The sequence below is a fragment of the Lagopus leucura genome, unplaced genomic scaffold, assembly GCF_019238085.1.
Source record: "Lagopus leucura isolate 7727_CA_CO unplaced genomic scaffold, USGS_WTPT01 Super-Scaffold_100159, whole genome shotgun sequence".
Lineage (NCBI taxonomy): Eukaryota > Metazoa > Chordata > Aves > Galliformes > Phasianidae > Lagopus > Lagopus leucura.
In genome coordinates this window covers 10,297,924-10,322,077 of record NW_024962335.1, presented here as the reverse complement: position 1 = coordinate 10,322,077, position 24,154 = coordinate 10,297,924, and the positions used below count along the sequence as shown (strand labels likewise).

General features: G+C 43.4%; 2 protein-coding genes across 11 annotated transcripts in view; one reads left to right on the top strand and one right to left on the bottom strand.

Moving 5' to 3' along the window:
- Window positions 1-5,526: 5,526 nt before the first annotated feature.
- Window positions 5,527-24,154, bottom strand: part of FAM234B (family with sequence similarity 234 member B) — a 34,697-nt gene continuing 16,069 nt past the window's right edge. The window contains exons 9-13 of one of the 5 annotated variants that reach the window (XM_042890531.1): window positions 23,373-23,454; window positions 23,009-23,164; window positions 22,273-22,390; window positions 20,917-21,143; window positions 5,527-5,988 (exon numbers count right to left, since the gene is read on the bottom strand). In XM_042890531.1, coding sequence (XP_042746465.1) covers window positions 5,845-5,988; window positions 20,917-21,143; window positions 22,273-22,390; window positions 23,009-23,164; window positions 23,373-23,454 — 727 coding nt within the window. In that variant the 3' untranslated portion in view covers window positions 5,527-5,844. Of the gene's footprint in view, window positions 5,989-18,491; window positions 20,498-20,518; window positions 21,144-22,272; window positions 22,391-23,008; window positions 23,165-23,372; window positions 23,455-24,154 lie in introns of those variants that run through there. The other 4 variants (XM_042890536.1, XM_042890534.1, XM_042890535.1 and 1 more) reach the window with 4 other exon arrangements.
- On the top strand, window positions 5,828-20,219 carry GSG1 (germ cell associated 1). 6 transcript variants are annotated; one of them, XM_042890537.1, is made up of 7 exons: window positions 5,828-6,067; window positions 6,153-6,268; window positions 11,087-11,405; window positions 13,991-14,038; window positions 16,068-16,220; window positions 16,559-16,670; window positions 17,345-20,219. In XM_042890537.1, exons 2-7 carry the CDS (start codon window positions 6,227-6,229, stop codon window positions 17,658-17,660), a joined length of 990 nt encoding a protein of 329 aa, XP_042746471.1. In that variant the 5' UTR covers window positions 5,828-6,067; window positions 6,153-6,226; the 3' UTR covers window positions 17,661-20,219. The 6 variants fall into 6 exon arrangements, with proteins under 6 accessions (XP_042746471.1, XP_042746473.1, XP_042746474.1 ...); XM_042890539.1 differs by lacking the exon at window positions 5,828-6,067 and adding an exon at window positions 8,173-8,236 and having other exon boundaries at window positions 6,181-6,289; XM_042890540.1 differs by lacking the exon at window positions 5,828-6,067 and adding an exon at window positions 8,173-8,236 and having other exon boundaries at window positions 6,202-6,268.

Sequence of the window (24,154 nt, the reverse complement as noted above, 5' to 3'; positions counted from 1 at the left end):
AAAGGGCTGGAACACTTCTCTGTGAAGAAAGGTTGAGAATTGGGCTTGTTCAGTTTGGAGAAAAGAAGGCTCTGGAGAGACCTCATTGCAGCATTCCAGTGCTTGAGGGGAATTTATGAACCGGAGGGGGACTGACTTTTTACATGGTTTGATAGCAATAGAATGAGAAGGAATGACCTGAAACAAAAAGAGGGAGATTTAGGTTAAATGTTAGGAGGAAATTCTTTAATTAGAGAGTGATGAGTCTCAGACACAGAGAGCTGTGGATGCCCCATCGCGGGAGCTGTTCAAGGGCAGGTTGGATGGGTTCCTGGGCAGCCTGATCTGGTGGGCGGCAGCCCTGTCCACAGCAGGGGTTTGGAGCTTGATGATCTTTAAGGTCCCATCCAAACAAACGATGATTTTAAAAGAGCTCTCCCCAGTCTTCAGTGTTGAGGTTAAGCCAGCTATAGAAGTGGCTATAAAGGATTGTTGGAAATTGCAGCCATTCTATAGTCTAATTTCCGTTTAATAATTCTTAAGTGAATTTTAACCTTTGAAGAGTGGGAAACAGTGGTTCTGCTCTGGAAAAGCTGTGAACCATACATTTAGGCTTGTAATGGATTGTAGTAGATGAAAATACCAGCAAATTCCGGAATTTTATTTATTTATTTAATTAATTAATTTTATTGATAATGTTAGGAAAATGTCTGCCCTTTTCACCATTCTCCTAATCTCTAGTCCTCACCCAGAGCAGCACGTCTGCACAGCTATCAGCCCAGTGGGAACAGCCCCTTTGAGATGTTTACCCTCCTGTTCACTGCAGCCAGTCTTTCTAGTTTCACAGCCTCTGCAAGGCTGCAGGCTTCTTTTTTGGTGTCATCCAAGAAACACACCCACATCTCTCTCTCCAGCCTCATCTTCTGCTTCCCTCAGAGATTCTGCAGCTCCCATAAAGGAATTTCAAGCAATGTCAATCACAAAAGCTGTCACAAAAATTACAGATGGGAAAATCTTGCTAGTTCATCCTATCCATCCCCTCACATTCTTGTCCAGCCCAGTTTCTGCAAAATTTTTGCCTACAGAACATTTTCCAGTGTGTTATCCAGTCTGCTGGTGTATGATTTAAGCAATGGGCATCCACTGCTTCCATGTGAGACTGTTCCACAGACGACTACATTTCTCTGTTTGGAAGAGGTTTCTGAAGATTTTTTTCCATTCTGCCTGACCTAATTTCTGAAAGTTCTTTCCTTAGTAGCACACTACCCAAATGCTCCCTTCCTTTGTGCTTACCCTGTTCAAGCGTTGGCAAATAATTTGTATTTTGTGATACTTAATACTTAGCTTTAAATCTCAGCAGTGATCATTCTGACTACCTGGGAAAAAGTAATGGTGAAATTAATGTGTGAATTGGCATATAGAGCATGCAAGACATTGCTAGTAGCACTGCCTCTTTATTATAGTCACTTGACACATTTCATCATAAGGTTTGGCTCTGTTGTTTTTTTTTTTTATTTACTTTGCCAAACTTGAAGCCAGCATCTACCATCTCACATCTGTTTTGGCTATTTTATTGGGTTCTTTTTGTTTTTAATTTCACTCCAACCCACTTAACTGCTTCTGACAACAAGGGGAATACTTATTTAAAAAAAAAAAAAAAAAAAAAAAACAAAAACCAACCAACCAAACAAAAAAACAAAGATGACGTTTTCACTTAAAAAGAGCCCCTCTCAATACTGTCTTCCTTTAGAAGAAATTACACCCTTTCTGTTAGGAAAGCATCCTTTTCCATCTTTCACAAAATCCCCACCCCATATCTGGCTAAATAACAAGCTGCTGAGTAATTGCAGCTTGAGCCTGCTCAGAAGAAACACAGGGGAAAGACATTTGTTAATTATTTGGTTTTTTTTTCACAGCAAGCCTGATGGAAACAACAGTACTTGACAAAGGCCCAGGCTGGTCTACGCTTGGGCCAAGGGCTGTGACTGCCTCACCCCAGCCTGTCCTGGCCCAGGAGGCAGCAGCCGTGCTCACAGTGCAGCCGGGCCTGTCAGGCAGCCTAGGGGGACTCAGGCACCCAGAAATCAGGCTGTGAGGAGGGGAGAGAAATACAGAAGGAAAGAGGGAGACGCCTAAGCACTTTGTGTGCCATTGCCGAAGTACTTCTCGTTTCTGTTTCCACTGAGCGGGGCACTCCCTTCCCCACAGCTGTGTGGGGAAGCCTGGGTGCCCGTGACTGCGGCTGAGCTCAGACATCCACACCACAGCTGGGGAAGCACGTGCAAGGGAGTGCTGGACACCGAACCCTCCTTCTTCTCAGAGGCCTTTGAATGGCACCATCAGCTGCCTCAGGCCTGCCGTGGTGTGGGGCTGGGGCCCCAAACTTGTAGCACCCTTGCCCTGTGTCCAGGCCTGGTTCCCAGCGCAGTGCACAGGCAGCATGGGAGTGTGGAGAGACTGAGTGGGATCTGACATCCTCATTAAGTCTGGGAAAAAAGAGATGCCTTCAGGCTTGAATCTTGGATAATTACTATGATGTCCAGTGAGATAAAATGTGGAATTACAATATTTAGCGCTGTTTATTTCAAAGCAACCTCTGTAACATAACCGCTGCTCAGCTCTCTACAGAAGGGTGGTTTTATGATTCCCTTTAGACCACTGTCTCAGACCTCAGCTCCTCCAACTCATGCTTCCTACCAGCTCTGCTCTGTTGGGGAAGCTGGCCTGAGGAGCTCCTCATGCCTCCAGGTGGCTGTGCCTCCTCCCATGCTGCCACCTGATTCATGAATCTTTCCTTTCCCAGTTCACTCTCCTTTTTTTTTTTTCCTCTCTTTTTTTTTTTTTTCTCTGAATGCCAAGGGAAGGAGTTTTTAATAGCTGAAGAACAAAAACACCTCCCACACCTTGCCTCAAAAAAGCTAACTCTCTGTCTTACTCATTTTGATTTCCAAACCTCTTCTGCTAGCTCAGTCTGCCTTTGAAGCTTCAGTTCCTCAATTACTAGCATGTGAGTATAACTTTAGTAAACCATAGAGCTTCAATGACCTCCAGGGGACAATCCGTGTGAGTAAGTAATTCAGATGTGCAATGGAGACTTTAAGCATTTAGCAGAGATAGAATAGTTTTCTGATGGATATTTTGAGTAGGTTGAAATGAAGATATAACAAGGGAATAGAATGATTTAAATCCAGGATGTACTACAAGGACCTCTCTCAAAGTATTTTATTATGATGGCCTGTGACATCAGAGGTGGATATTGGTGGTATGGCAGTAGAGGTTGAACCTTCCTGCCAATATTCTGTTCATTATTTTTTTTCTGTGAGATAGGTGGCAGCAGAGGGGCATTCTGACAAAATGGAATTTGACATGGAAGTGCTTTTGAACCGTGTTTGAGTCCCTCCGCGCAGAAAAAGTTGCATCCATTGACATTCATCAACATGTTGAATGTTGATGGAGATCAAACAGTGGAAATGAGTGCAGTGAGGTGGTAGGTGATTCGTTTCAGCAGTGGCAACACCAATGTGAAAGACAAGCAATATTCCAGATGTCCATGCACAGCTGTCACACCATGGAAAGAAGAACATCCTGAACAGTTCATCTGTGCAAACTGAATGGTAACTATGTTGAAAAATAGCATTTTGTAGCTGATAATTTGCTCTATCAAATAGCGCTATTGTGTTCTTTGCATATGTTTTAGCTTCCATAGAAATAAATAGCAGACATTACTTTCAGAGCAACTTTACAAAAAACCTCGAGAGTAGCCTAGAAGGTCTTCGTGGTGTCTAGGTCATGCTGGTGCAGGTGAATTGATTGGGTATTCTTGGAGGTTTCCTCTCCATATTCTGATTCACCATACTGCAGTGAAGATTTAACAAAGCTGAAAAACATTGTCTTGATGTACTTATTTCCTTACATGAAATCCAAGTGCAATGCGGTTAAACTACGGTTTTTTTTTTTTTTTTTTTCTTTCTGTTTGTTTGACAATAACATCACCTGCATATGCAACATACTCTCTGAACACACTAATTTTAGATCCTCGGCTTTTGTCATTATCAAAACAGTGTCTCTTTCCCACCAGCTCTATGTTGATTCCAACATCAACAAGAATCAGCTGTGCTGTAGAAGTGTGTCCGTGGGAATGACTGTGAAGGCCCAACTTCATGGTGTAGGGAAACAAGCTATTTTTGAACTATCAGTCTATCTGTTGCAAAGTGGAATTCAGCACAGTTTAATTTACTCCATTTCTGGACTGAGGTTTATATCCTGCATTGCATTCCATTTTGCTGGAGCAAAATTGTTAGCAACACCCAACTAAAACAAGCACCAAATGTTTACTCCCCATCACTGCCACCGCTTTGACTGCAGTGTAAACGCACCTCTAATGACTTGGCCAATAAGAGGGGAAAATCGTGTGTCAGAGCCAAGTACAGAACCAGGAATTTCGGCTGCCAGCCAGCTCATTAGATCACACTGTGTGCCTCTAATGAAATGCATTGATTTGTGACTCCTACAATAGCATTTTTAGGAAATCATTTCACTGGCTATTTATTTGTGTCTTGGAACAGACTGATGAGGTGGGAAAACTGAAGCAGACACGCGCTGATTACAAATCAAGAACAAAGTTTTAATAATGAGGCTAACTAACCATTGGAACAACTTTTCTGAGAATGTAATGGGTTTTCCATCATATCCTATTGCATAGTCAATACTACTTAGCTGTATAAAATATGTGCTATAGCTCCAGCAGGAGCTCTGTTTTTCCCTAGAAATGATTGAATTCTTTGCTTTCTGTTACACAAGAGATCAGACTGTGGTGGTGTACCAGTCCCTCTTGATGACAAAAAACCATGAGCCTGTGACAACTGTTGAGTCTGGGTGTTTCTGATTCTTTGCAGGAGCAGACTGAGATCCCATAACCGGTAGATTTAAAACTGGAAGGAAAAAAAAATCATAAAGGGGATTACCAAATTGTAAAGACGTACTCTGCAGAAGTGGACACTGATACTGACACTGATATAAAGTACTGTGATGAAATAGCAAGCTCAGAAGGCCAGTGAAGCTACAAACTCGCAGCATTTCAAAGCATCTGGTAAGATCTCACAGAATGTCTTGAAGTCAAAAAGAAAGAAGTGAGGTGAGTCCATGCTCATTTTGTACTTCACTGGGTTTCTCAGAAGAGCTGATGGCGATAGTGATGGATGAATAAGGTGAGCTGTTACCTACTTGGTGGTTTAGATGTCTTGTTTTCCTGGACTAGATCTAATTTCATATCCTTATAGATACATATAAGATATTGTCTTCTGCTTGTCTTCTTCTAGTTAGCGGTTGGCTAAATTTGATAAGAAGCTTTTTTTTTTTTTTTTTTTTGCTTTTGCTTTTTCCCCACTATGTTCTCAGCTAAATATGTCAGAACTGTGCAAGTTTTAGCATTCTTTGAAAAGTACTCCTCCGTCAGGTAGTCTTATATTGCATATCTAGAAATGGATGCATTTGGAATCTTTAAGTGAATCCTCAAAGTCTGTGTTGATACACTTTTTTGATTTGATTTCCATGTGGTTTTGAATGTTTCAAACAATCAAGGTAAAACAGAAAAAAATTAACTAAGACTTGCTTAGGGAAAAAAAATGTAAAGTTCTGTTCAAATTAATGGCAACGTTCTATGTTCATTTTTATGCTTGTTCCAGTTCAATCTTTATGCCTGTTATGCCACAGACGTGCTGTCTAGCAACGTAAGCTGTTCATGTTTAAAAACAGAATTCACCTTTAAATGTGCTTTGACTAAAAAAGTTCCTGGTGAGGTCATTCGCAGAGCAAGAGTTAATGCATCATACAAACAGCTAAATAAAGGTTACAATCTGAGTGGAATTATTCGGAGCTCAGGCAGAAATCTGGCATTTGCAGTCTGTCACTGGCTTTAAGAAGTCTGGCTCGCTCGGTGTCACTGCCGCCCAGACACATCCTGCTGGCTGTATGGCAGTGAGGGAGGGGACAGCAGCGCTGGATGTCTTCCTGCAAAAACAGCACAAACAGGAGCAGAGGGTGAATGGTACACGGAAGTGTCATGTGTGAAGAATGTGCGGAATGAGGGGTGAGTATGAGCGTGCCTTTGTCCAGGTTCCACAGAGTGACTCTATGGGTGTAAATAGCCATTTTTCTCCTCTCTTTCTCCTCAGGATGGCTGAAGGACTGATGTCTGGAGAGTGTATGGTCCCTGGTACACCTGGGATGCAGAGCCGAGTAAAGTGCTATGAAGAGCTGTGTGCCTCTTGGGATCTGCCAGCTAAGTATTGTAATTATTGGGCCCAGTCTGGTAAGGGTTTGTTGCCCTTCTTTATCACCAACAACCCTGGGGAGTTAAGGGTGTCACTTTTGGGCAGGGTACACCCTAAGTGTGTGTGATACAGCTGGGATGAAAATGCACCTCTTCTAAATCCCCAGGCTTTTGTAGATTTGGCAGTCTCTACAGAGGTGTTCTGCTGAGATTGTGTCGTGTGTTTTGTTCCCTTGTTTTGTTTCTGTAAGCCAAATGCTTGGCTGATTGCACAGGAAACCAACTGCTGTGGGTATTCACTTCAATGGGCAAACTTGAAACAAGTCACCAGGGACTGGCTACTACTGAGTTCAAAAAGAAAGAGACATCTCAAACCTGTAGCAAAGCCAAACTGTGGTGGGAAACACAAGATGCAAAGATGAGAAAAGTGGAAGGCACAGCAGGGGGAGAGACAGATAGAACGATGTTTTCCTGTCCATAATTCATTAGATTTAGGCAAAGCTGGAATGGAGATTTTAGAAGAAAGAATATTTTAATAAGGGAAATTTGTCTAATGTCGGGAAACATGCTCTTGTGCTGGTGTTCTATGAGCTGTGCACAGTAATCTGGGCATGGAAACACTCTGAAAAAGTTAATATGTTACTTGATAAAATGCTGCAAAACGTATTGAAAAGAATAACTTTCTGCGGGACAGAAGAGGGAGCAAATGACCTGTGGGCTTCTGCATCCATTTCACTTCTTTCCCCATTGATTTCAAAAGTCTCTCAGGCTCAGACAATTGAAAGACAAGGATCCACTGCCCAACATCCCCAAGGGAAGGAAAGAGAGTGTGTTTATACCAATGAGGGGGAAAAAAAAGAGGAAAAAGAAGGGGGGAGGGAAAGCCTGCAAAAACAGAAGGGATAGAAGTCCAAACTTGGATTTTGCTTCCTTCCCCCAGGCTCACACAGGAATAGCAGACTCCTGAAAAAAAAAGACTAGAGAAAGATTGCCATCTTCTGGAAGGATAAATATCTGCCATTATTCAGGATTCTAAATCTGGCATATTTTTAAAGCCGTAGCATATATGTGATAAATTTATTTTTAAACCTGAGCCCATGTCCATAAATCTAAATTCAGTCACATTTCATTAATATATGCTCCATGATCCTAGCTTTAGGAACTGACATAGCATCCTGGGGTTTAATGAGAACTCGTGCTTAAAATTAGAACCTTATGAATATTAGGGATTATTCGTAGTGAAATGAATTTGATTTATTATTGGGCTTAAAAACCAGTTGGGCTTTTTGTTTTGTTTTGTTTAAACTGAGCATTAAGAAGTCAAATTTAAGGTCTTCAGATGCAGAGACTAAACAATGAATAAATACTACTGCTCTTCTTTTAAGCATCAGCTCCTTCAGCAAATTAAGAACATCTGTGTAAAACAGAGCCTTGCTTTTAATCAAAAAGCCCACAGACAGCTTGTGAAGCACAGGAACTTTCAGCATTGCCTTCAGTTAGCCTATCTTAGTGATGATTATCTATATTAGAGGAGCTTAGGCAGTGGCTGGGATGAAAATAACTGTGCAGCCATCAACTGTAATGCTGGAGGCATGGAGGGTCAGCACTCTGTAACAGCACTGCCTCTTAGGCAGGCTCCTGAAACCCTGGGCTGTGCAGTCCCCAGAGCTATTGGTACACCTGCGTCTCCTGATGGAAGCATGGGGTGGGAGCAGCACCGCTCTCTCACACTTCTATTCCACGTGGAGCTGCTCTGAGCCCTCTAGCAACTGGTCCTTCTCATGAGAGGTGATGCCGTTGTTGCTGTTCTGCTGCCAAACAAGCTGTAACTAAGCCCTCAAGTATCACAGGGCCTTTAAGGTTTCAGGGCAGGAGCTCAGAGGGGACTTTGGGTGAGTATGAATCTTTCTGTTTCTTTCTAGCTTTCCAAATTCATCTGATGTGAAGCTGCTGGGAGCTGGAATTCCTGGTGAAATTCATGCCTTGGTAAAGCTGCCAGTATGAGGGACACCACCCTTTGAGTACTTCACTTGTTAGACTCACCGCTGTTTTGCAGAGCCTGTCTGTCACTCAGCACTTGTTCTGCTAAGGGACTCCGTTTTTTCATTACAACTCCCCTTGCCCGTGGGGAGAGCTGGAGCAACATATATTTAGAGTCTGAAATGGACAGTACTCAGAGCAAATTCAGCCACATAGGCTATCCTAGCCCCATTTTTTATTTTTCCCCTTTCTGTGATTGGAATCTGGCCAGGAAGACATCCCAAAGATGGGAACTTTGGGTTCTTGTCACCTGCTGAGGCCATGTGCACAGGAAGGGGCTAATTGGTGCCCAGAGTGTTGGTAGTTTTTAAGCTAAGGTCATTGTCCCCTGCAGCACCAGTCAGAGAACTGTCATCTCATTCCATTCAAGTTCCCAAATAGCCACTGCCCAGAGATGGCTTGGAATCCTTCTGTGCTTCACTGAAACTTTTTACTCTGTGAATGCTGCGTTTAATCCCAGTCCGCAGCACCAAGCGTTTCCCATATAATCTCCCAGAACAGCTGTGCTGTGATTGCATTGTGGATTATAAAATGACCATTTTCTACAAACCAGCTGCTGGCTGGAGGGATAGCGTTTAATAATCATGGGGAGGGAGTGGGCAAGGGAAGAGAGGAGGAGACGAAGGAGAAAGGAGGATTGAAGCAGTTTGGTTTCTTGGGAAATTTAGAGACAAGTAAAACCGAAGGCAAATTGTGAGTTCTATTTCTGTATTACTCCTCCAAATTAACAGGACTTCAAGACTTGCTAGTAAGGTAAATTGAAATTTCTTTCCTTTGGGGGGTTATCTAGGTTCTGTGGTCAGTTGCTGTCAGTGTATGGCTTTTATGGAGGGAAACATTTCTGAAAATGTTCTTATGAAGATGTTGTTCAGATTTGCTTCTTATCCCCTACAGTCTTGGCATCACTGGTTGAGTTCCTGCTTATGAATCATTTCATTTCTCTCTTTTTTTTTTTTTCCTTGTCACTGGTTCTGAAATAATATGGCCTTTGACCAGCTGTAACAAATCAACTGGAGAGAATATTTCTCCTACTACTGAGGATTTAAATTAGAAAAAAAAATGTTAGGTGTTTTGTTTGTTTGTTGTTTTGGTTTGGGTTTTTTTTTTTTGGTCAACATCGTGAGTGGAAAGATTATTTTCAATAAAAGTGTGAACAAACTGAAACCTGGTGAAGGAAAGTATAACCAAGAATGAGTGAACAACCGACAAACCACTCTGAAGGTTGGTGGTATCCAATATGCTTCCAGATCATCAATATGCGTCCAGATCAGTGAACTCTTTAGTTACCATGCCACTCAGATAGAGATAAATGGTATCTCTGGGGTGCAGCATCTCATTTGCTGAAATAAGTGCTCTGAAGGAAGCAAAAGATGCCAGAACATAAGACAGTACAGGAATTTCTAATGAACTGAGTATTTTCTTGCCTTTGATGAAGATGTTCTGGATCAGGCACTGTTTTCTAAGTGATGAGATGCTAATCAAATCTTGCCTTCCAAGCAGTGTTTCAGCAGCATCTCTGTTGGCCGCATTTCTGAGCTTGCTGGTTAGCAGAAAAAAGTGCTTCTAACTAACTGCATTGCTTTCATCTGTATTCCTGTAAGACTGTCACAAACAACTTGATTGTTTATTTCTGTATTTTCATAGTATTGTCCACAGTATGCTGGGCCTTTCACACACCTTCAGCGTTGGGTGAGTCAACAGAAGTTGTGTGAAGAGGCCAGCAGCAGGCAATGTCTGTACAAACTGAATCTATTTGTGGTCAAATATATTTTGAGAGTCATAAATAGGAAAGGGTGGGAGTATCTGGATGAAGTTGTGCCAAACATAGGGTGTGCCATGTGGGAAGAGGCATGCGTTGATTACATGAAAGTTGATATGTGGGTAGATGACATCTAATCAATCTGTGGAGTGATAAGATGGGTACTCAGAAGTCAGTGCACGGTTTTGAAGGAACCTTAAAATCTTAAGCTTCTCTCTGAGAGAGAAAGACCACAGGACCCTGGTACACAAACTGCTTTCAGAATTACTTACTGCGATGAGCTAAAACTGGGAATAATGTTTGTGACACCATTCCTTCTTAAAACAAAAAAACCCACCCTTTTGGCACTTTGTATGAGAGCACAGACACTGTTATCCAACCATTCTACCAAATTTATGATGTGCAGAGCAGTGCTTGCTCAAGTGGGAAGTACTGCTCTGAGTTTGAACTCAAACTGCTGGGGGTGGGTAGCTGGGTGTCCTCCTGGGGCAGGCCACTGTTTTGAGTGTGGTCTGAGAACATTTCCCTGTCTTTCCCCTCTCCGAAATCAGTATCCTATCTGCCTCCCTAGGTAAAGGAATTAACGGTGCTTGAAGAAGCGTTTTGGGGTACGTGGCAGAAAGAATTCTCATTTAGCTGAACAAAGTATTCGTCATGTTTCATGTAGTGAAACTTTCACTTGGCATTTGGGGGAAGTTGGTTAACAGCTCTTATCTACTGTCTTTGAGATGGAAATAACAATCACTTCTCTCATTTTCTGTGCACACACTCATACCGGTGCATTCAGTCCCAGTAGTTCTGCAGGGTCACCGTCTCTTCCCCCGTACACACCTCAGCGTATTTTGAAATGGTTGAAACTAAGCTATCTCTCCACTGCTCTGGCTTTTAGGAGAAGGGTCCTTCTTTGCTGGAATGTTGTGAGGAGCACAGACTGCTTCTCCTATGCATATCCCTTCCCCATGTGTTCCCCCTGGAAAAGCTAGGGTTTGTGACACTAGATGGCTGGTCTGACAGTTCCCTGTGTTTCTGTGTTGTAGATGGAGCTGCTGAAGATGTTGCCGTGGCGCCGTGCTTTCCTGGCAGTTATCCTGAACCTGCTGGCACTCAGCCTCTCCACCACTGCCTTGCTCAGCAGCTACTGGTGCACCGGGACCCAGAAAGTGCCCAAGCCTTTGTGTGGGAAGAGCAAAGACTCCAAGTGCATCGGTGTCCCCATGACGCCTGATGCAGCTGCTAGCAATGCTTCAGCTCAGGAGGAGGTCCATTACAGCTGGGAGACCGGGGATGACCGCTTTTCCTTCAGATACTTCCACACAGGGATGTGGCTTTCCTGTGAAGAGAGCATGGAAGGGCCAGGTAGCGTCTTGCCCAGATGGCCACAGCTTTTTCCCTTGCTTTCACTCCACAGGAGTTCAGAATTGGCAGGTGGAGACCAAGAGCACTTGAAAGAAAAGCCTTCTTCGTTTTCCTTGATGGCACCAACCCTGTGCACTGTCTTTGTACTTCTGTCCTTCACAAAGATGTTTACAGATGGTAGCAAGGCAGAATGCCTGTCTCTGGCATGCCCTTCTGTCTGGAACAGGAGCTGTGGAGTGCAGGTGATGGTGACAGTGACTTTGTGGTTGTACCATCCTGGTGGGCACTGGAGTGGCCCTTCTTTCCCTTCCCCTGAGCTCCATTCCTACACATAGTTCACTTCATGCTCTACAGGGCACATCTGTGCATATCCCCTGTGAAATTGAAACGGGGATTTTATTTGGTGTTGGCAACTTCTAGTTAACAACTGTGAGGATTACATTTGTTGACATTCTCCTTAAATCACCAAACTGAGGAGATGTATGAAATGAATAGGGATTGGGCTTTTATCAAACAAAAAGCAGTAAGGAGAGAAAGAGAAGTCCCGCGTTACAGATGCAGAGAAAAGCTTGAGAATATGACCAGAGAGAAATCAAAGGTAGGAGGCAAATTGACCTGAGAATTAGAGACACAGCATTTTAATTTTTAGTAATTTCTGTGATATTGTGACAGGTCTGACTTGTGATTTTTGAGTGTAAACTGGCACTGCAAACTCCAGAGAGACAGAGGCTGGTCATGCAGCCTGTATTAGATCCCATGTATTTTTTGCCCTGAATTTGCTCTTGCCCAGTCCTGCTGCAGTCCTTCCACAGGAATTGGTGCCACATCAGTACAGGTGGATGCTTCGCAGTGCACAAATGCACTTTACAGCCTGGCACATACATCAGGAATCAGAACTGACTGTAAGCTAAAGATGCAGTGATGAAAGTCACATCAGGCCCTTTCCACTGAGCCACTGCCCTGCTCTTCAGGTCTACCCAACACAAATAGAATCATAGAGCTGTTTGATTTGGAAGGAACCCTTAAAGGTCATCCTGTCTATCCCCCTTCTCTAACTGACTGACCATTCTAGTACAGCATTGCACATTTTCTTATCTGTTGCTGTAAGACTCTGAAAATTAATTAAATGAATAAATACATGCACAGATAAATACATACATAAAGATGAACAAAAGACAGAAGAGAGGTGGAAGCAGGAACATGCTTGAAAATCTCATGTCCTAATGAGGGGATTGCTTCATTACAAGCTTTTCCAGATATACTGTGGAAAGATATGTGTTTATTTGGGGCTGATTTGGTCTGAAGTGTGTTTCCATGGTGCTTGTGGGAGTGGGAATACGTAATTTGACAGCTTTCTCTGAAAGAATTATCTGGCCACCAGGCAGTCCTGGAATAACCCCGATGCTTGAAGGAATGCTGAGAGTATGTTACATCTGGATTGCACCAGAGCACGGGGTAGTCATAGTCAGCCTCAGTCCCCTGCTTCCTATAAAGTGAGTACTATCTACCCACTGCTGAGGGTCTCTGAAGCAAGCGCAGAGAGAACAACTTTTTTAAAAAAAAAAAAAAAAAAGAAAAAAGAAAAAAGGAAAAAAAGAAGAAGATGTTGATCAGCAACAGGAGTTTGAATTGAATTGAGCTGGAGAAAGGATTTCATTATTCAGGCTAATCTCAGGATCAGCTTTAGATGAGCCATTACTGAATAACCTCTTTAAAGTTCTAGGTGAAGTAGCAAGCGGCAAGTTAATGAAGACTGCAGATGGCACTAAACTGGGTAGCATCCTGAGAGCCACAGATGATAGAAGTAATACAGGGGATTGGGAGAGATTAGAACTGGGGATAGAAATTAAGAAAATGAGATTCTTACATGAAAAACTGCAGGCTTGTATTCTTGGGAGAAAGTACCATGCCAAATAGAGGACAGGACCCTCAAATGCAGTGGCGCAGTACACAGCTAAGAAAGACTTAAAGATAATAATGGTGGACCCTTTGTTAATAGTTTGTATCTGGCCTCTATAAAAAGCCAAAGCAAAAACAAACATTTGCCCAAATAATATGCCTAAACTGGGAGGACAGAAGGCTTACTTTCTGTGCAATTCTTTGTCTCAGAAGAGGATCTCATATCTCTAACATGAAATATATGGGAAGAGAATTTTTTTGCTTTCTTCTTGGGAAATCAATAACTGATTTGCCTGAGGTGAGTGGGAATACGTGTCCTCAGAAGAGGTGGGTTTGTGGTCTGTTGTAAGCTACATTTCAATTGCCCTGAAGAACAGCCCTCAGAGACTGGTAATAAAGTGGTGAAGAAGTAGCAGCAGATTTATATATTCACCAAAGACTGACAACATTTAAAAATTGCTGATTTTTTGTTTAGAAAGGCCACCCGTAGTTTTTCCCAGAGATTGCCTTCTCCTACCATGCCCCATGAGAGTATGGAAGGATGGTCAGAAAGAGGTCAAAAGTGAGAAGATCTGTCAGGTAGATTCAAATGACTGTTGCTGTGCAATGAAGAGAGAGGGAGAGGTATTCTTTTACCTTATCCTACACTGTTTTACAAGCTGATATCCTTGTTTTTTGTGTTTCAGAGGAGAAATGCCGTAGCTTTATTGAGCTTTCTCCACCAGCAGAGAGAGGTAAGAGCAAATCCCCATATCTCACCGTAGCTATCCAGTGCACCTCCTTGGGACAAGGGACCTGCAACATTTCTCCTGCGTGAGGACAGTGAGGTGGGTCCCCAAATACTCAGGCCTCGTGGATGCTAAAAATAGAAAGATTTCCTCCCAGATGTTTGCCCAAACTCCTGTCATCTGTGAGGTCAGCAACAGAAACCCCAGGCCTCCTCCCACATGAAGTGGGGTTCGTCTTTTTTAGTAAGTCATCAAGTTCAAGCTTGTCATCTCATGTAGTCAACAGGGAGGGGATGGACATCACCCAAGGGCATTCCTTCCCTTGCGCTGGATGTTCACTCAGTGCTGCAGTCTTGAGTTCTGATGGATGCCTCTGGGAGCCCAGTCACTTCCTTGTACTAAGCAATCAGGACATCCAAAAGGCACACTTTGAATGAAATCCTGCCTCATCAAATATCAAATCTGGGCTGGAGAGCTGACTGTTCCTGTCACACGGTTCGAATTATCCTGGGGATAATGTCAGTAAACCTGGATGGGCTGGAACACACACTGGGCAACTACAGCAGCCAGAAGGGAAATTAGTGTTTTAGTGGAGCACACCTTCTTTCTCTGTCTTGCTTCTCTGTCCTGTGACTTATAGATGCAGGGTCCAGAACCAGTGTTGCACTGTGCACATTAACTTCTCATGTTTATTCTTTTTGGAAAGAGCATTTACACAAATCAAATGATGCTGATGTTACAGGACCATTTTGAAATCACATGGATCTCCATTTTGTCATAAGCGAATGACCTCCCCGCAAAAGGAATTGCTCTTACATTTACCACAGTATGCTCCTTTCACAGGAAGCAGTAATTCCTTTTTTTGCTTCCTCACCTTCTTGTGCTCCATTCCCAGTCAGGGCTTCTGGTTCTATTGGTTCCAATGTCTTTCCCAAGCCTGAGAAAATAGACTCATGCAACCAGAATACATCTTTGTAAATACGTCTATCCCTCCTCACACTCCTCCTACAGCTTCTTAGTTAATTTCAACCCAAATCTGAAAGAAAGCCTCTGTTCTGTAAGACGCTGAGGTCTTACAGATTAATTGGAGTATCAGTATGAGCATGGCACTCACAGTATCACAGCTCCATCACCTGCTTTCACCCCTTCCTGCACACAGTACCACTGTAAGATGACGTAGGCCTCCAGAGCAGCCACCAGCATGGGCAGTGAGACCAGTCTGCTTTCACAGGAAAAGCAATGCAGAGGCTTCTGAGCACTGCTGGTGCCTGTGGCCTCCAGGACACTCTTGGCAGTCTGACCTCTAAAGAAACAGTCTGTGATCTTGCTGCAGCAAGCAAACCAGCTCCTCTGTGCAGGGAATGCAACTCATTAATTCCTGCTAAAGAGCTGGGTGACTCAATGGGAATAATGATGTTTGAGGAGAAGAGAGGAGCTGAGTTAAGTGCCACAGTAATGAGGGTTTCCTTCGCATTCCTTTTCCCCAGTGGAATGACTCCTCAAGGGCCATTAGCAATCGCTAACAGTAGTGCTCCCAGTGCTGCTTCGTTTGTCAGATTAATATTTCTTCTTTAGTGAATCGTGTGCTCTTCCAGAGCCCAGCATTACCCAGCATTTCTCATTCTCCTCTATCCCTGCCACACAATGAGCTGGGCTGAGAGCTGTGGTATGACTCAAGTCCCACTGATAAGCCCTGCATGAATGTGCCCGCTCTCCATGCAAGCAGCAGAATGAGTGGTGAATGTAACTGCTCAAGCAAGATATCCCCCGTGGCTTTACCTTGCTGCTTATGAATATCACTGGCTTATGTAAGGCAGCTGTTTTAGGTCCTCTCAGCTTTTGCAAGATCAGCCAAGCTATCTTTCATGACACTCTGTGCCTCTCAGCATCCTTGCTGATAGGCTGGGGGCTGGTTATTTTCCCCACCTCTCTTCTCTCCAACAGACTTCCTTTCAGGATTAGGTTGGGAAGAAGGAGTATTCTCCCTTGAAGAAGCCATTTGGTACTGATGTGAGGGGTTTCTGATTCCTGGCAGGAATCCTGTGGCTGTCACTGGGGTCAGAGATGCTGTACATCAGCCTCTTGCTCATCAGCTTCATCCTCCTGATGGTGGAAATGCTGCACACCGGCAATCCTGTCTGCGGACTGAAGCTCAATGCCTTTGCTGCTGTCTCCTCAGTGCTGTCAGGTAAGTGTGTTACTGTGGAACCTGACAGCAAGACAGGAACATGTGGGCAGAAATAAAAATACACTGACAGCCTTTCTCATTCACCCACCTCTGTTGATGAGAATCAGAGTGAAAGGAGCAGTAAAAAGCCCCTAAAAAGTGTCTAAAAAGAAACACAGTTAATGGGAATTGCAAGGAGACAGTGGTGTAGAAGCAACCCTGGAGAGGTGGTAGAGCAGCTGCTGGCCTTGCACAGCAATAGGAAAGCCTCCTCTCCCACACAAGGCTGAAGCATGCAGCTCTGGCTCCTACTATATCTTCCTTGGTGTTTTTTTTTTTTTTTTTGTCTTCTTTACCAGGTCTCCTTGGGATGGTGGCACACATGATGTACAGCCAAGTCTTCCAAGCCACAGTTAATCTGGGACCAGAGGACTGGAGGCCGCACACATGGGACTACGGCTGGGCTTTCTAGTATGTGAGCTTTGCAGCCACCCTCACTTCCCTGGGCTGTGGGTCTTCAGACATGCTACACCTTGTCCAAACCCTCCTCCCTTCTTGACCCTTTGTGTTTCCAAAGACATGGTTCTCCTAGTGTTGAATCTCCTGATCCCCCTGCTTTAACAAATAGTTGCCAAGTTACTTAAGTGAGTAGGTACCAAGAACTGGTAAAACAATGGAGACACACCTAAACAAGTGCCTTCTCACCTGCTGACTAATCAGACTTGCCTCTATGCTTGTTTGCCCTGTTTAGTCTCAGTTCTTCCCTGTGTGCAGAGGCCACTGCCACACCTGTGATGTTGCTCTCAAAAATGCCTTGCTTTTCTGCAGTTTAAATAAAATTGCATGTTGGTTTGACATCTTCACTGAGCAAAGTCCAAAAGGTCTGTAACTGTAACATCAAGACTAGACGTGGCTCAGGATTTCTTTCTCCAAAGGCTGCAGAAGCTAACCCCAGCTGATACACAATAGATGACTTGTAAAACATTTTGGTGAAGTTATTTATTAGTCTGACATCTCTCGTCTTTCTGTAGCTTGTGTTCATGTTCAGCAGCTTCTACCTGCCAAACCAGTGCACCACGGTGCATACAGTTCAATTCTTTACCTGGCTTTTCATGGCATGTGTTGTTCTTGTTTTTCTCCTGCAGCATGGCCTGGACCTCCTTCACCTGTTGCATGGCTTCTGCTGTCACCACTCTTAACACCTACACCAAGACAGTGCTGGAGTTCAAGCGCAACCACATCAAGGGCTATGATATGAGCTTCAAGGATCAGCCTCAGCACCACCAGTACTTCATACAGCAGCAAATAAGCAGCTACTATGAGTCTCGAGACAAGCCTCTCCATTCAGTGTCCGAGGGAGTTGATTTCTACACTGAGCTGCAGAAGAAAGTGCTGCAGCGGGAACCAGAGCTGGACCTGGATGAGGTCTTGGGACAGACAATTGGAGAAGATCAGTGTTAGGGATGAATGCACAGGGGCTGAACAGTGGGGTTTGGGAAGCAAAAAGCTCTGAACCAAACATTAACACTACTATTAGCAACTTCTTGGGAAGCTCTTCCTTTCTCTAATGTTCAGGGAGTGAGAATAAGAAAATCAGGCACTGGAACAAGGCAACAGCAGTGCCAAGAGGAGGCAAGGCAGGTCCTCTCTGATCACAACCTGAAGAGTGTCTTCAGCTGGGAACGATGAAACTGGGGGGTAAATATCATTGGTGCCATCTGTATCCAAGCACTGTTAGACAGAACTGAGGCAGGTACCCTAATCCCAACAGCACTGCACTAAGGAAAAGATAGACTCAGCCCAACCCAGCTGGCAAATTGCATTGCTGGGCCTCTTTGGGTGGAGTCATATTGCCATTCCAGCAATCTCTTTAGTTCAGCGCTAAGGGCATAGGTGCTCATACTGAGTTGCTGTAGTCCTCCCTGAAGACCCTATTTCTTCCTCATTTGTAGGCCCAGTCTCCTGTCCAACCCACAGATTAAAAGTTCTGCTGGAGTAGAAATGGGAGGTTGCTTTCAAATATCTCCTCCCCTCTCTCTTGTCTGTAAAGGCTCCTATATGCACCCTCCTTGCTTTGCCCCCTCCAGCTCCCATTCTGAGATACTTTCCGGTCTGACTCTTACTATTGTGCTCCTCCACATCCTTTAAGAATCCTAGGCTGAACTCCTGCTTTTTTGTTTCTCTTCACTTGTCCCTTTTCCCCTTAGTGTAAAAATACCACCAACAGTCCCCAAATCAAGCAAACTCATCATCCCTCAAAGGTGAAATGGTGGTTCACATAACACACACTGATGCTGTACACAGTATTTATTTGCTCCACTGCAGTTCACAGTTCAAATACATTTTCTCAACAATATACAGACAGACTCTTTATTCACACTGGGGGCGTGTGTATGCGGGTGGAATGAATTCACATTATGGAGGAGCTAATGTCACTGCACTCAAATATTAGTTCTCTCAGGAAGAACCTCAGGAGAATAACTACTTCAGGTAATAAATGCCTCACCTTTCCCAGCAAGGTGGTGGCTACAGGAGGAAAGGTGCACTCCTGTTTAATCTTCATATATTACTGGTCCTCACACTTTCAGTTCCTATTATACAGCTGTATTAACTAACATAATATTATAAATACTAAGGCGTCTGGAGGAAAATCCCAGGCCTAGAGTTGTTGCTAATATATAGAGTCGTGCTAATATATACAAAGCTATTTACACAAAAATACCATTAAACATATACAAACTGTTCTCAGCTCTGATATTAGGAGAGAAGGGTCCAAAGGCCAGCTTTGGGGCTTGCAGCTAATCCTGAAGAGCTACACTGAAAGCTGTCCTGGAAGCTTTATATGGAGATGCAAGGAGGAAGAAGAAAGGGTGATGTAGCAAGACGAGGTGTCAAGAGCCCAGGGGAGCAAACCCATGTGTCCATCCTTGATGTAAGCATCAAAATGCTGCCATCACCTTGCTACTCGGAGGGAAATGCAGCAAAACAGGAAGAGTACATGTTAGCAGGAGGACCAAAGAGACATCTGCAATTCTCACCTCAGCCTGGCTCTGCATAATGTCAAAGGTCAGATCTGGGAAAACAAGTAACATGTTGCTGCCCTGCATTGTGAGGAGTTGCTAGGGCAGAAAAGTTGTTGGTTTATATATAGTTACTTTATTGCAGGCAATTTCATGTAGATGCTCTGCAACTACAACACACGAGTCTGACAGCACGCTCACAGGCACGATTCAAGGAACTAAATGCCCCAAGAGCAAATAAATGCGCCTTGGGGGCAGCCTATTCCTCCTGGAACTGCTGGGCTGGCAGGCCAACGGTCAAAACCAGAACAGGGTCACATGCACAGAAAAGCTTCCATCTCTACCTCTTGTCTGAGCCACTAAACCCTGAAGCAGTTGTGTGAGAATAAGCTTTTCTATAAGTGTATCTATAGTCCAGTGATCTTTACAGTGCCACTAGGGACCTGATGACAGCCTCTCCCAAAGGGGCTGCAATGCTTTTCAAAGGGGAACTCAGTCCAACGAACTGCAACATGGTGCAACAATGACACTTCAGGTTTATACAGAGCTTAAGGACGGATGAATAAGAGGTAGAAACGAAACGTGAAGCTTTTGCTTCTTGGATCTGGGAAAAGAAACACGTAAGTGCAAATGCTCAAAAATGTTCTTGCAGCCATCTTTCTATCAGGTAATTCAGCAAGAGAGCCAATTTGTTTGTGAGTTTGGCAACAGGATGGTGAAAAGGGCTGAGAGAATAAGAAAGGCTGTAGACAAGACTTGCCCTGCAGAAGCCAGACAGAGGCTACTTTCCAAAAATATGAAGATTAAAGCAGATGGTGTTCTTTACCCACATAATTTGCCTGTAGTTATCATAGACCACCATAGGCTTTGAGCTTGTTTGTCTGCCTGGAATACTGTTTGGACATAAAAAGGAGTGTCCTAAATCTGTTCATAAATTAAACATATAAAAAATATACATATACTCTATAAATTGATACATATATATAACTCGTGTGTGTGTGTGTGCACGCAAGCTCTAAATTCACATTTCCATGTTACCTGGAAGGAAGCATGCAAGAACAGCATACGGATGGGGAGATGCTGAACAAGGTTCATCTGATACAGGACAGATCTGCCAAGGACAAACCAGCTTCCAGCAATATTCCCCAGATAGCTGAAGAAAGGGGAAGTGCCTTTAGTTCCCACTCCCTCTACACAGTAGTTTTCCTGAAGGTCCCCTGAGCAGCTTCCTCTATTCCCCATGCAGGTCATAGGTCCTGTCAAAATCTCAGGCTAGAGCTGGAAAAGGAAAGGGAAACGAAAAACAAAGCCAGAATCCATTATCATTCAGTCCAGTACAGAAAAGTGTTAATTTACTGATCAGCAACACTAGGCACCACTAGGTAGAGGGTGCATGGGGGACCCCTGTTTGGCCATGTTAGAACAAGTGACCACTGCCCTACCTCTCAGTTCTGTCTGTGGGTCCCTCAGTCCTTTATGATTGTCACCCCTGATTCTTTCTAAGATCCTCCTTCTTGTCAAACTGCTAAAGTATAGCTGGGCCTTACACTGTGTCCAGTCTCCACCTAAAGAGACAGCCTGTCATCTTGTAGTCAGTTTGAATCCCACCTCATAGAAAGCACCTAACTGTGTCAGTACGGAAGCAATCGTATATCCTGAACAATCTGCACTGATCACAGATTCCTGCACAATCTTACCTTGTGAGGAAAGTCAACAAATTTCAGCCGAGCAAGAAATCGCCTCACTTCTCCACGGCTGATTTTGGGAGTGGTGGTGTCCTTTAGCCACACCATCCGACCCTGCGTCATCATGGCCCATTTCAAGCCCAACTTGCTGACTGAGAGAAATCCTGGCTGTTTTTCAGAGGTTGCAGTTGTTGTCACAGTGATGTGAAATGCATCCTTTTGGAGATCATTAATTCCAACTGATTCATCAGAAAAGAGAGAGAAAATATTGGTGAGGAATAATAACTATGCTTCCCCCAAAAGAAATCTTACAGTCTTCACTCATTCCAAACAGTCACTGGGCTGAGGATGTATTCAATTTGATTTTTCAATAGCATGAGCCTTAGTTCATTAGGGAAAACAATTTTAAATAAAAATCTTTCCATAGAAATACACTGAAAAGTAGATCAACGATGTCAATTTTTGGTTTCAAGGTTGGTTCCTTTTTTTGTGTTTGACATACAAAATGTACATATTTAATTAATGTAGTTCACTTGAATAGAACATTCCTTTCCACTCCTGCTGGCATAAATTATTACCTCCACAGAAGGGTAAATTGTTAAAGTAGGAGCAAATCAGTTTACTCCGGTTAGCATGGAATGATCTGTACAGACCTCAGAAATCCCAGCTTCTAATAAATCTCTCTAAGAACAATATTCTATTTGTTCTTGACTGAGCTGTTTTTTGATACAAATCTGATTAGACGTATCACTACACAGCAGCTTCTCCCTGCTTCCTGACCTACTGGATTCAGTGCTATATGCACTGACCTTTTATCCTGCATCCTGCCATGCTCAACAAGTTGGATGTCGGTTGAACTGCTTTACAAAAAGAAAGGAAATCCAACAGGGACTGTGAGATCTTGTAAATGTTAAATCTAGATTCACTTTCCCTTGGAAACATGCAGTGAAACATTTTGGATTCTCCTTTTCAAAAAGAAAGAGGAAAGAGCAGTACATCTGCTATCTCAAAGGGCAGGAGAGGACAGCCAGCAAAGGCAGAAGTGTATCTGAGGTGATGTGCTCCACAGAAAGCAAGGGAATGTATCTGGTATTAAACATGCATGAATTCAAACTCAGACTTTTCCATGTTTAAACGTTCAAGAGTCTTGGTGGGCCTTTCATTTGTAAAGTAGGGGTTGGATAGGACCTTTCTTCAGGTGGAAGAGCAATCTGATTTCCCATTGCTGGTCTGTGTGAGTGGTGGATCTCAAATACTACCTATTAGTACATGTGGTATACCACAAATATACCACTTTGTTTTTTACAGCTACATCTTCATTCCTCCATTTCTATTAGGCTAGGTAGTCTCTCCACCATTTGAACTCACCTGCTGAAGCAATGACTTTGTCTGTTGCATTGGTGAGGTCCAAAAGGACTGTAGGGAAAACAGGATGGAGAAGATAAAGGTGGTGCAGCGCCGGGCGCTCAGATCTGGGACCAGGATGCTGATGGAATGAAAAATGAACAAAAATGTTACAGATGACTACCAAAAGACAGTCTAGCTTTGCCAAAGGGAAAAAAAAAATGTTTACCGACATTGTGCTACCTTTGCTTGGTACTGAGAATCAAAAACTTAATGGCTCCACAGAGCTGAAAGAGTGCAAAACATTTTTTCTCAAACAAAATTTGCTCCCCAGCCTCTGTTTGGTAAAGTTGAGATTTTGCTCTATGAAAGCTGGCTTGATTGGCCAAGCTACAGTACGGAAGTTTGGAACTCCATGCTGACTTGTATGTCGGTATGCTGAAAAGAATCTCTCAGGGTCTGGGAACAAAGTTGCAGGCAGAAAATCTCAGTGCTGCAGAAAAAACGAATTATTTTCATAACACAGAAAATTTTGGTTTCATGGAAGGGAGCTCTCAGTCTATGAAGTTTTTTGATGGAAAAATCATACATATGCTACTGTGTACAGGCTTGAAGAAGTCCATCCAAGTCAAAGCAAGAGGGAAAGATGTCCCTAGCAGTCTCAAATAGCAGGTTTAGAGTTCAATTACATTAGGAATGAAAGACAGAGATTACATGTACCTCACAGAAAATTCAAAGTGAAGAAAGGGTAGCTGCTCACCAAACTCTGTAGCACAGGCTGTGCCTCATCAGCCCAGAAGAGAAAAACAGACTTCTTGTCCAAAGTCATGACTGACAGAGCATCAAGTTGCTGTTTCTGCCATGGGAGTTCCTGCTTCCAAACAGGGAGGCCAGATTTGCCATCTACCACCACCACCTGAGGATACAGAAAGAGATGTAGCATTAATGAGTGTTCAGGTGCAGGCGCAAAGAGAGTGCTATTTTCTGTCAGGCCTGTGGCCACATAGAGACCAGTGTCAGCCGCAGACATAGGAATTGCCGAAAGTAAAGAATCACTGCCCCTTTCAACCCAGGCTCCTTCACTTTTAAGTTGCCAGTGCCCTCTCTGCTGCCTCTTGTTTTACCTTTTTCTTCCCATTTCCGGTCTGTGCTTGCAGCATGAAGTCCAGGGTTTGATCAGCACTGAAGTACCCCAGTATTGGCTGGCTGCAAATTTGAACAAAAAAACCACTCAGCTTTATGACAGAAAAAAAGGAATTGCTTTCATCCTCTATTCTGCCTCTTACCAAGGCAGTAATTGCCAAAATATTTTATCCACTGAGAGTCATTCTTATTGGCAGAAACCATTTTTTGTTGGATAAGAAAAGTGAAAAATGATCAAACTGCCCATAGCGCTTACTGGCCATTCTTCAGAGTTGACTGGGGGTAGGGGGAGGTGGTGCAATCCCTGCTGGGCTATGTAGGTATTTGTTTATCACCCTATGGCATGGCTGTATTATTCTTTCCCTAGAATGAGAATCTGTTCAGTTTTGCTACAGTCATAAAAAATTACCCAAACCTTTCAAAATTCATCAAGAGATTGGACCTCCTGCTCAAAGCAGTTTTAAAAAAAGTTCTTTTTTATCCTCTCCCTTCTGGGCAACTTAACACTATTACTTAAATATCTGTTATTATAACTGCTTTCTAACCATCTTACTTGCTTTTCGCTTTCTGAATCTAACCTCTGTCCTTCCTAAATTCAGCACAGCTGGGCCTAAGAAGCATACATGATTTCTTTGAATTCACAGTTTCATAGGGCAAGGCTAGATGACCAGAGCATGTCCTTCCTCCTTTTATTTATGATACTCTGTTGTATTTTATCCAGTTAACCAAGCACTAGAGTTTGGCAAGATGTGCCCAGCCATGA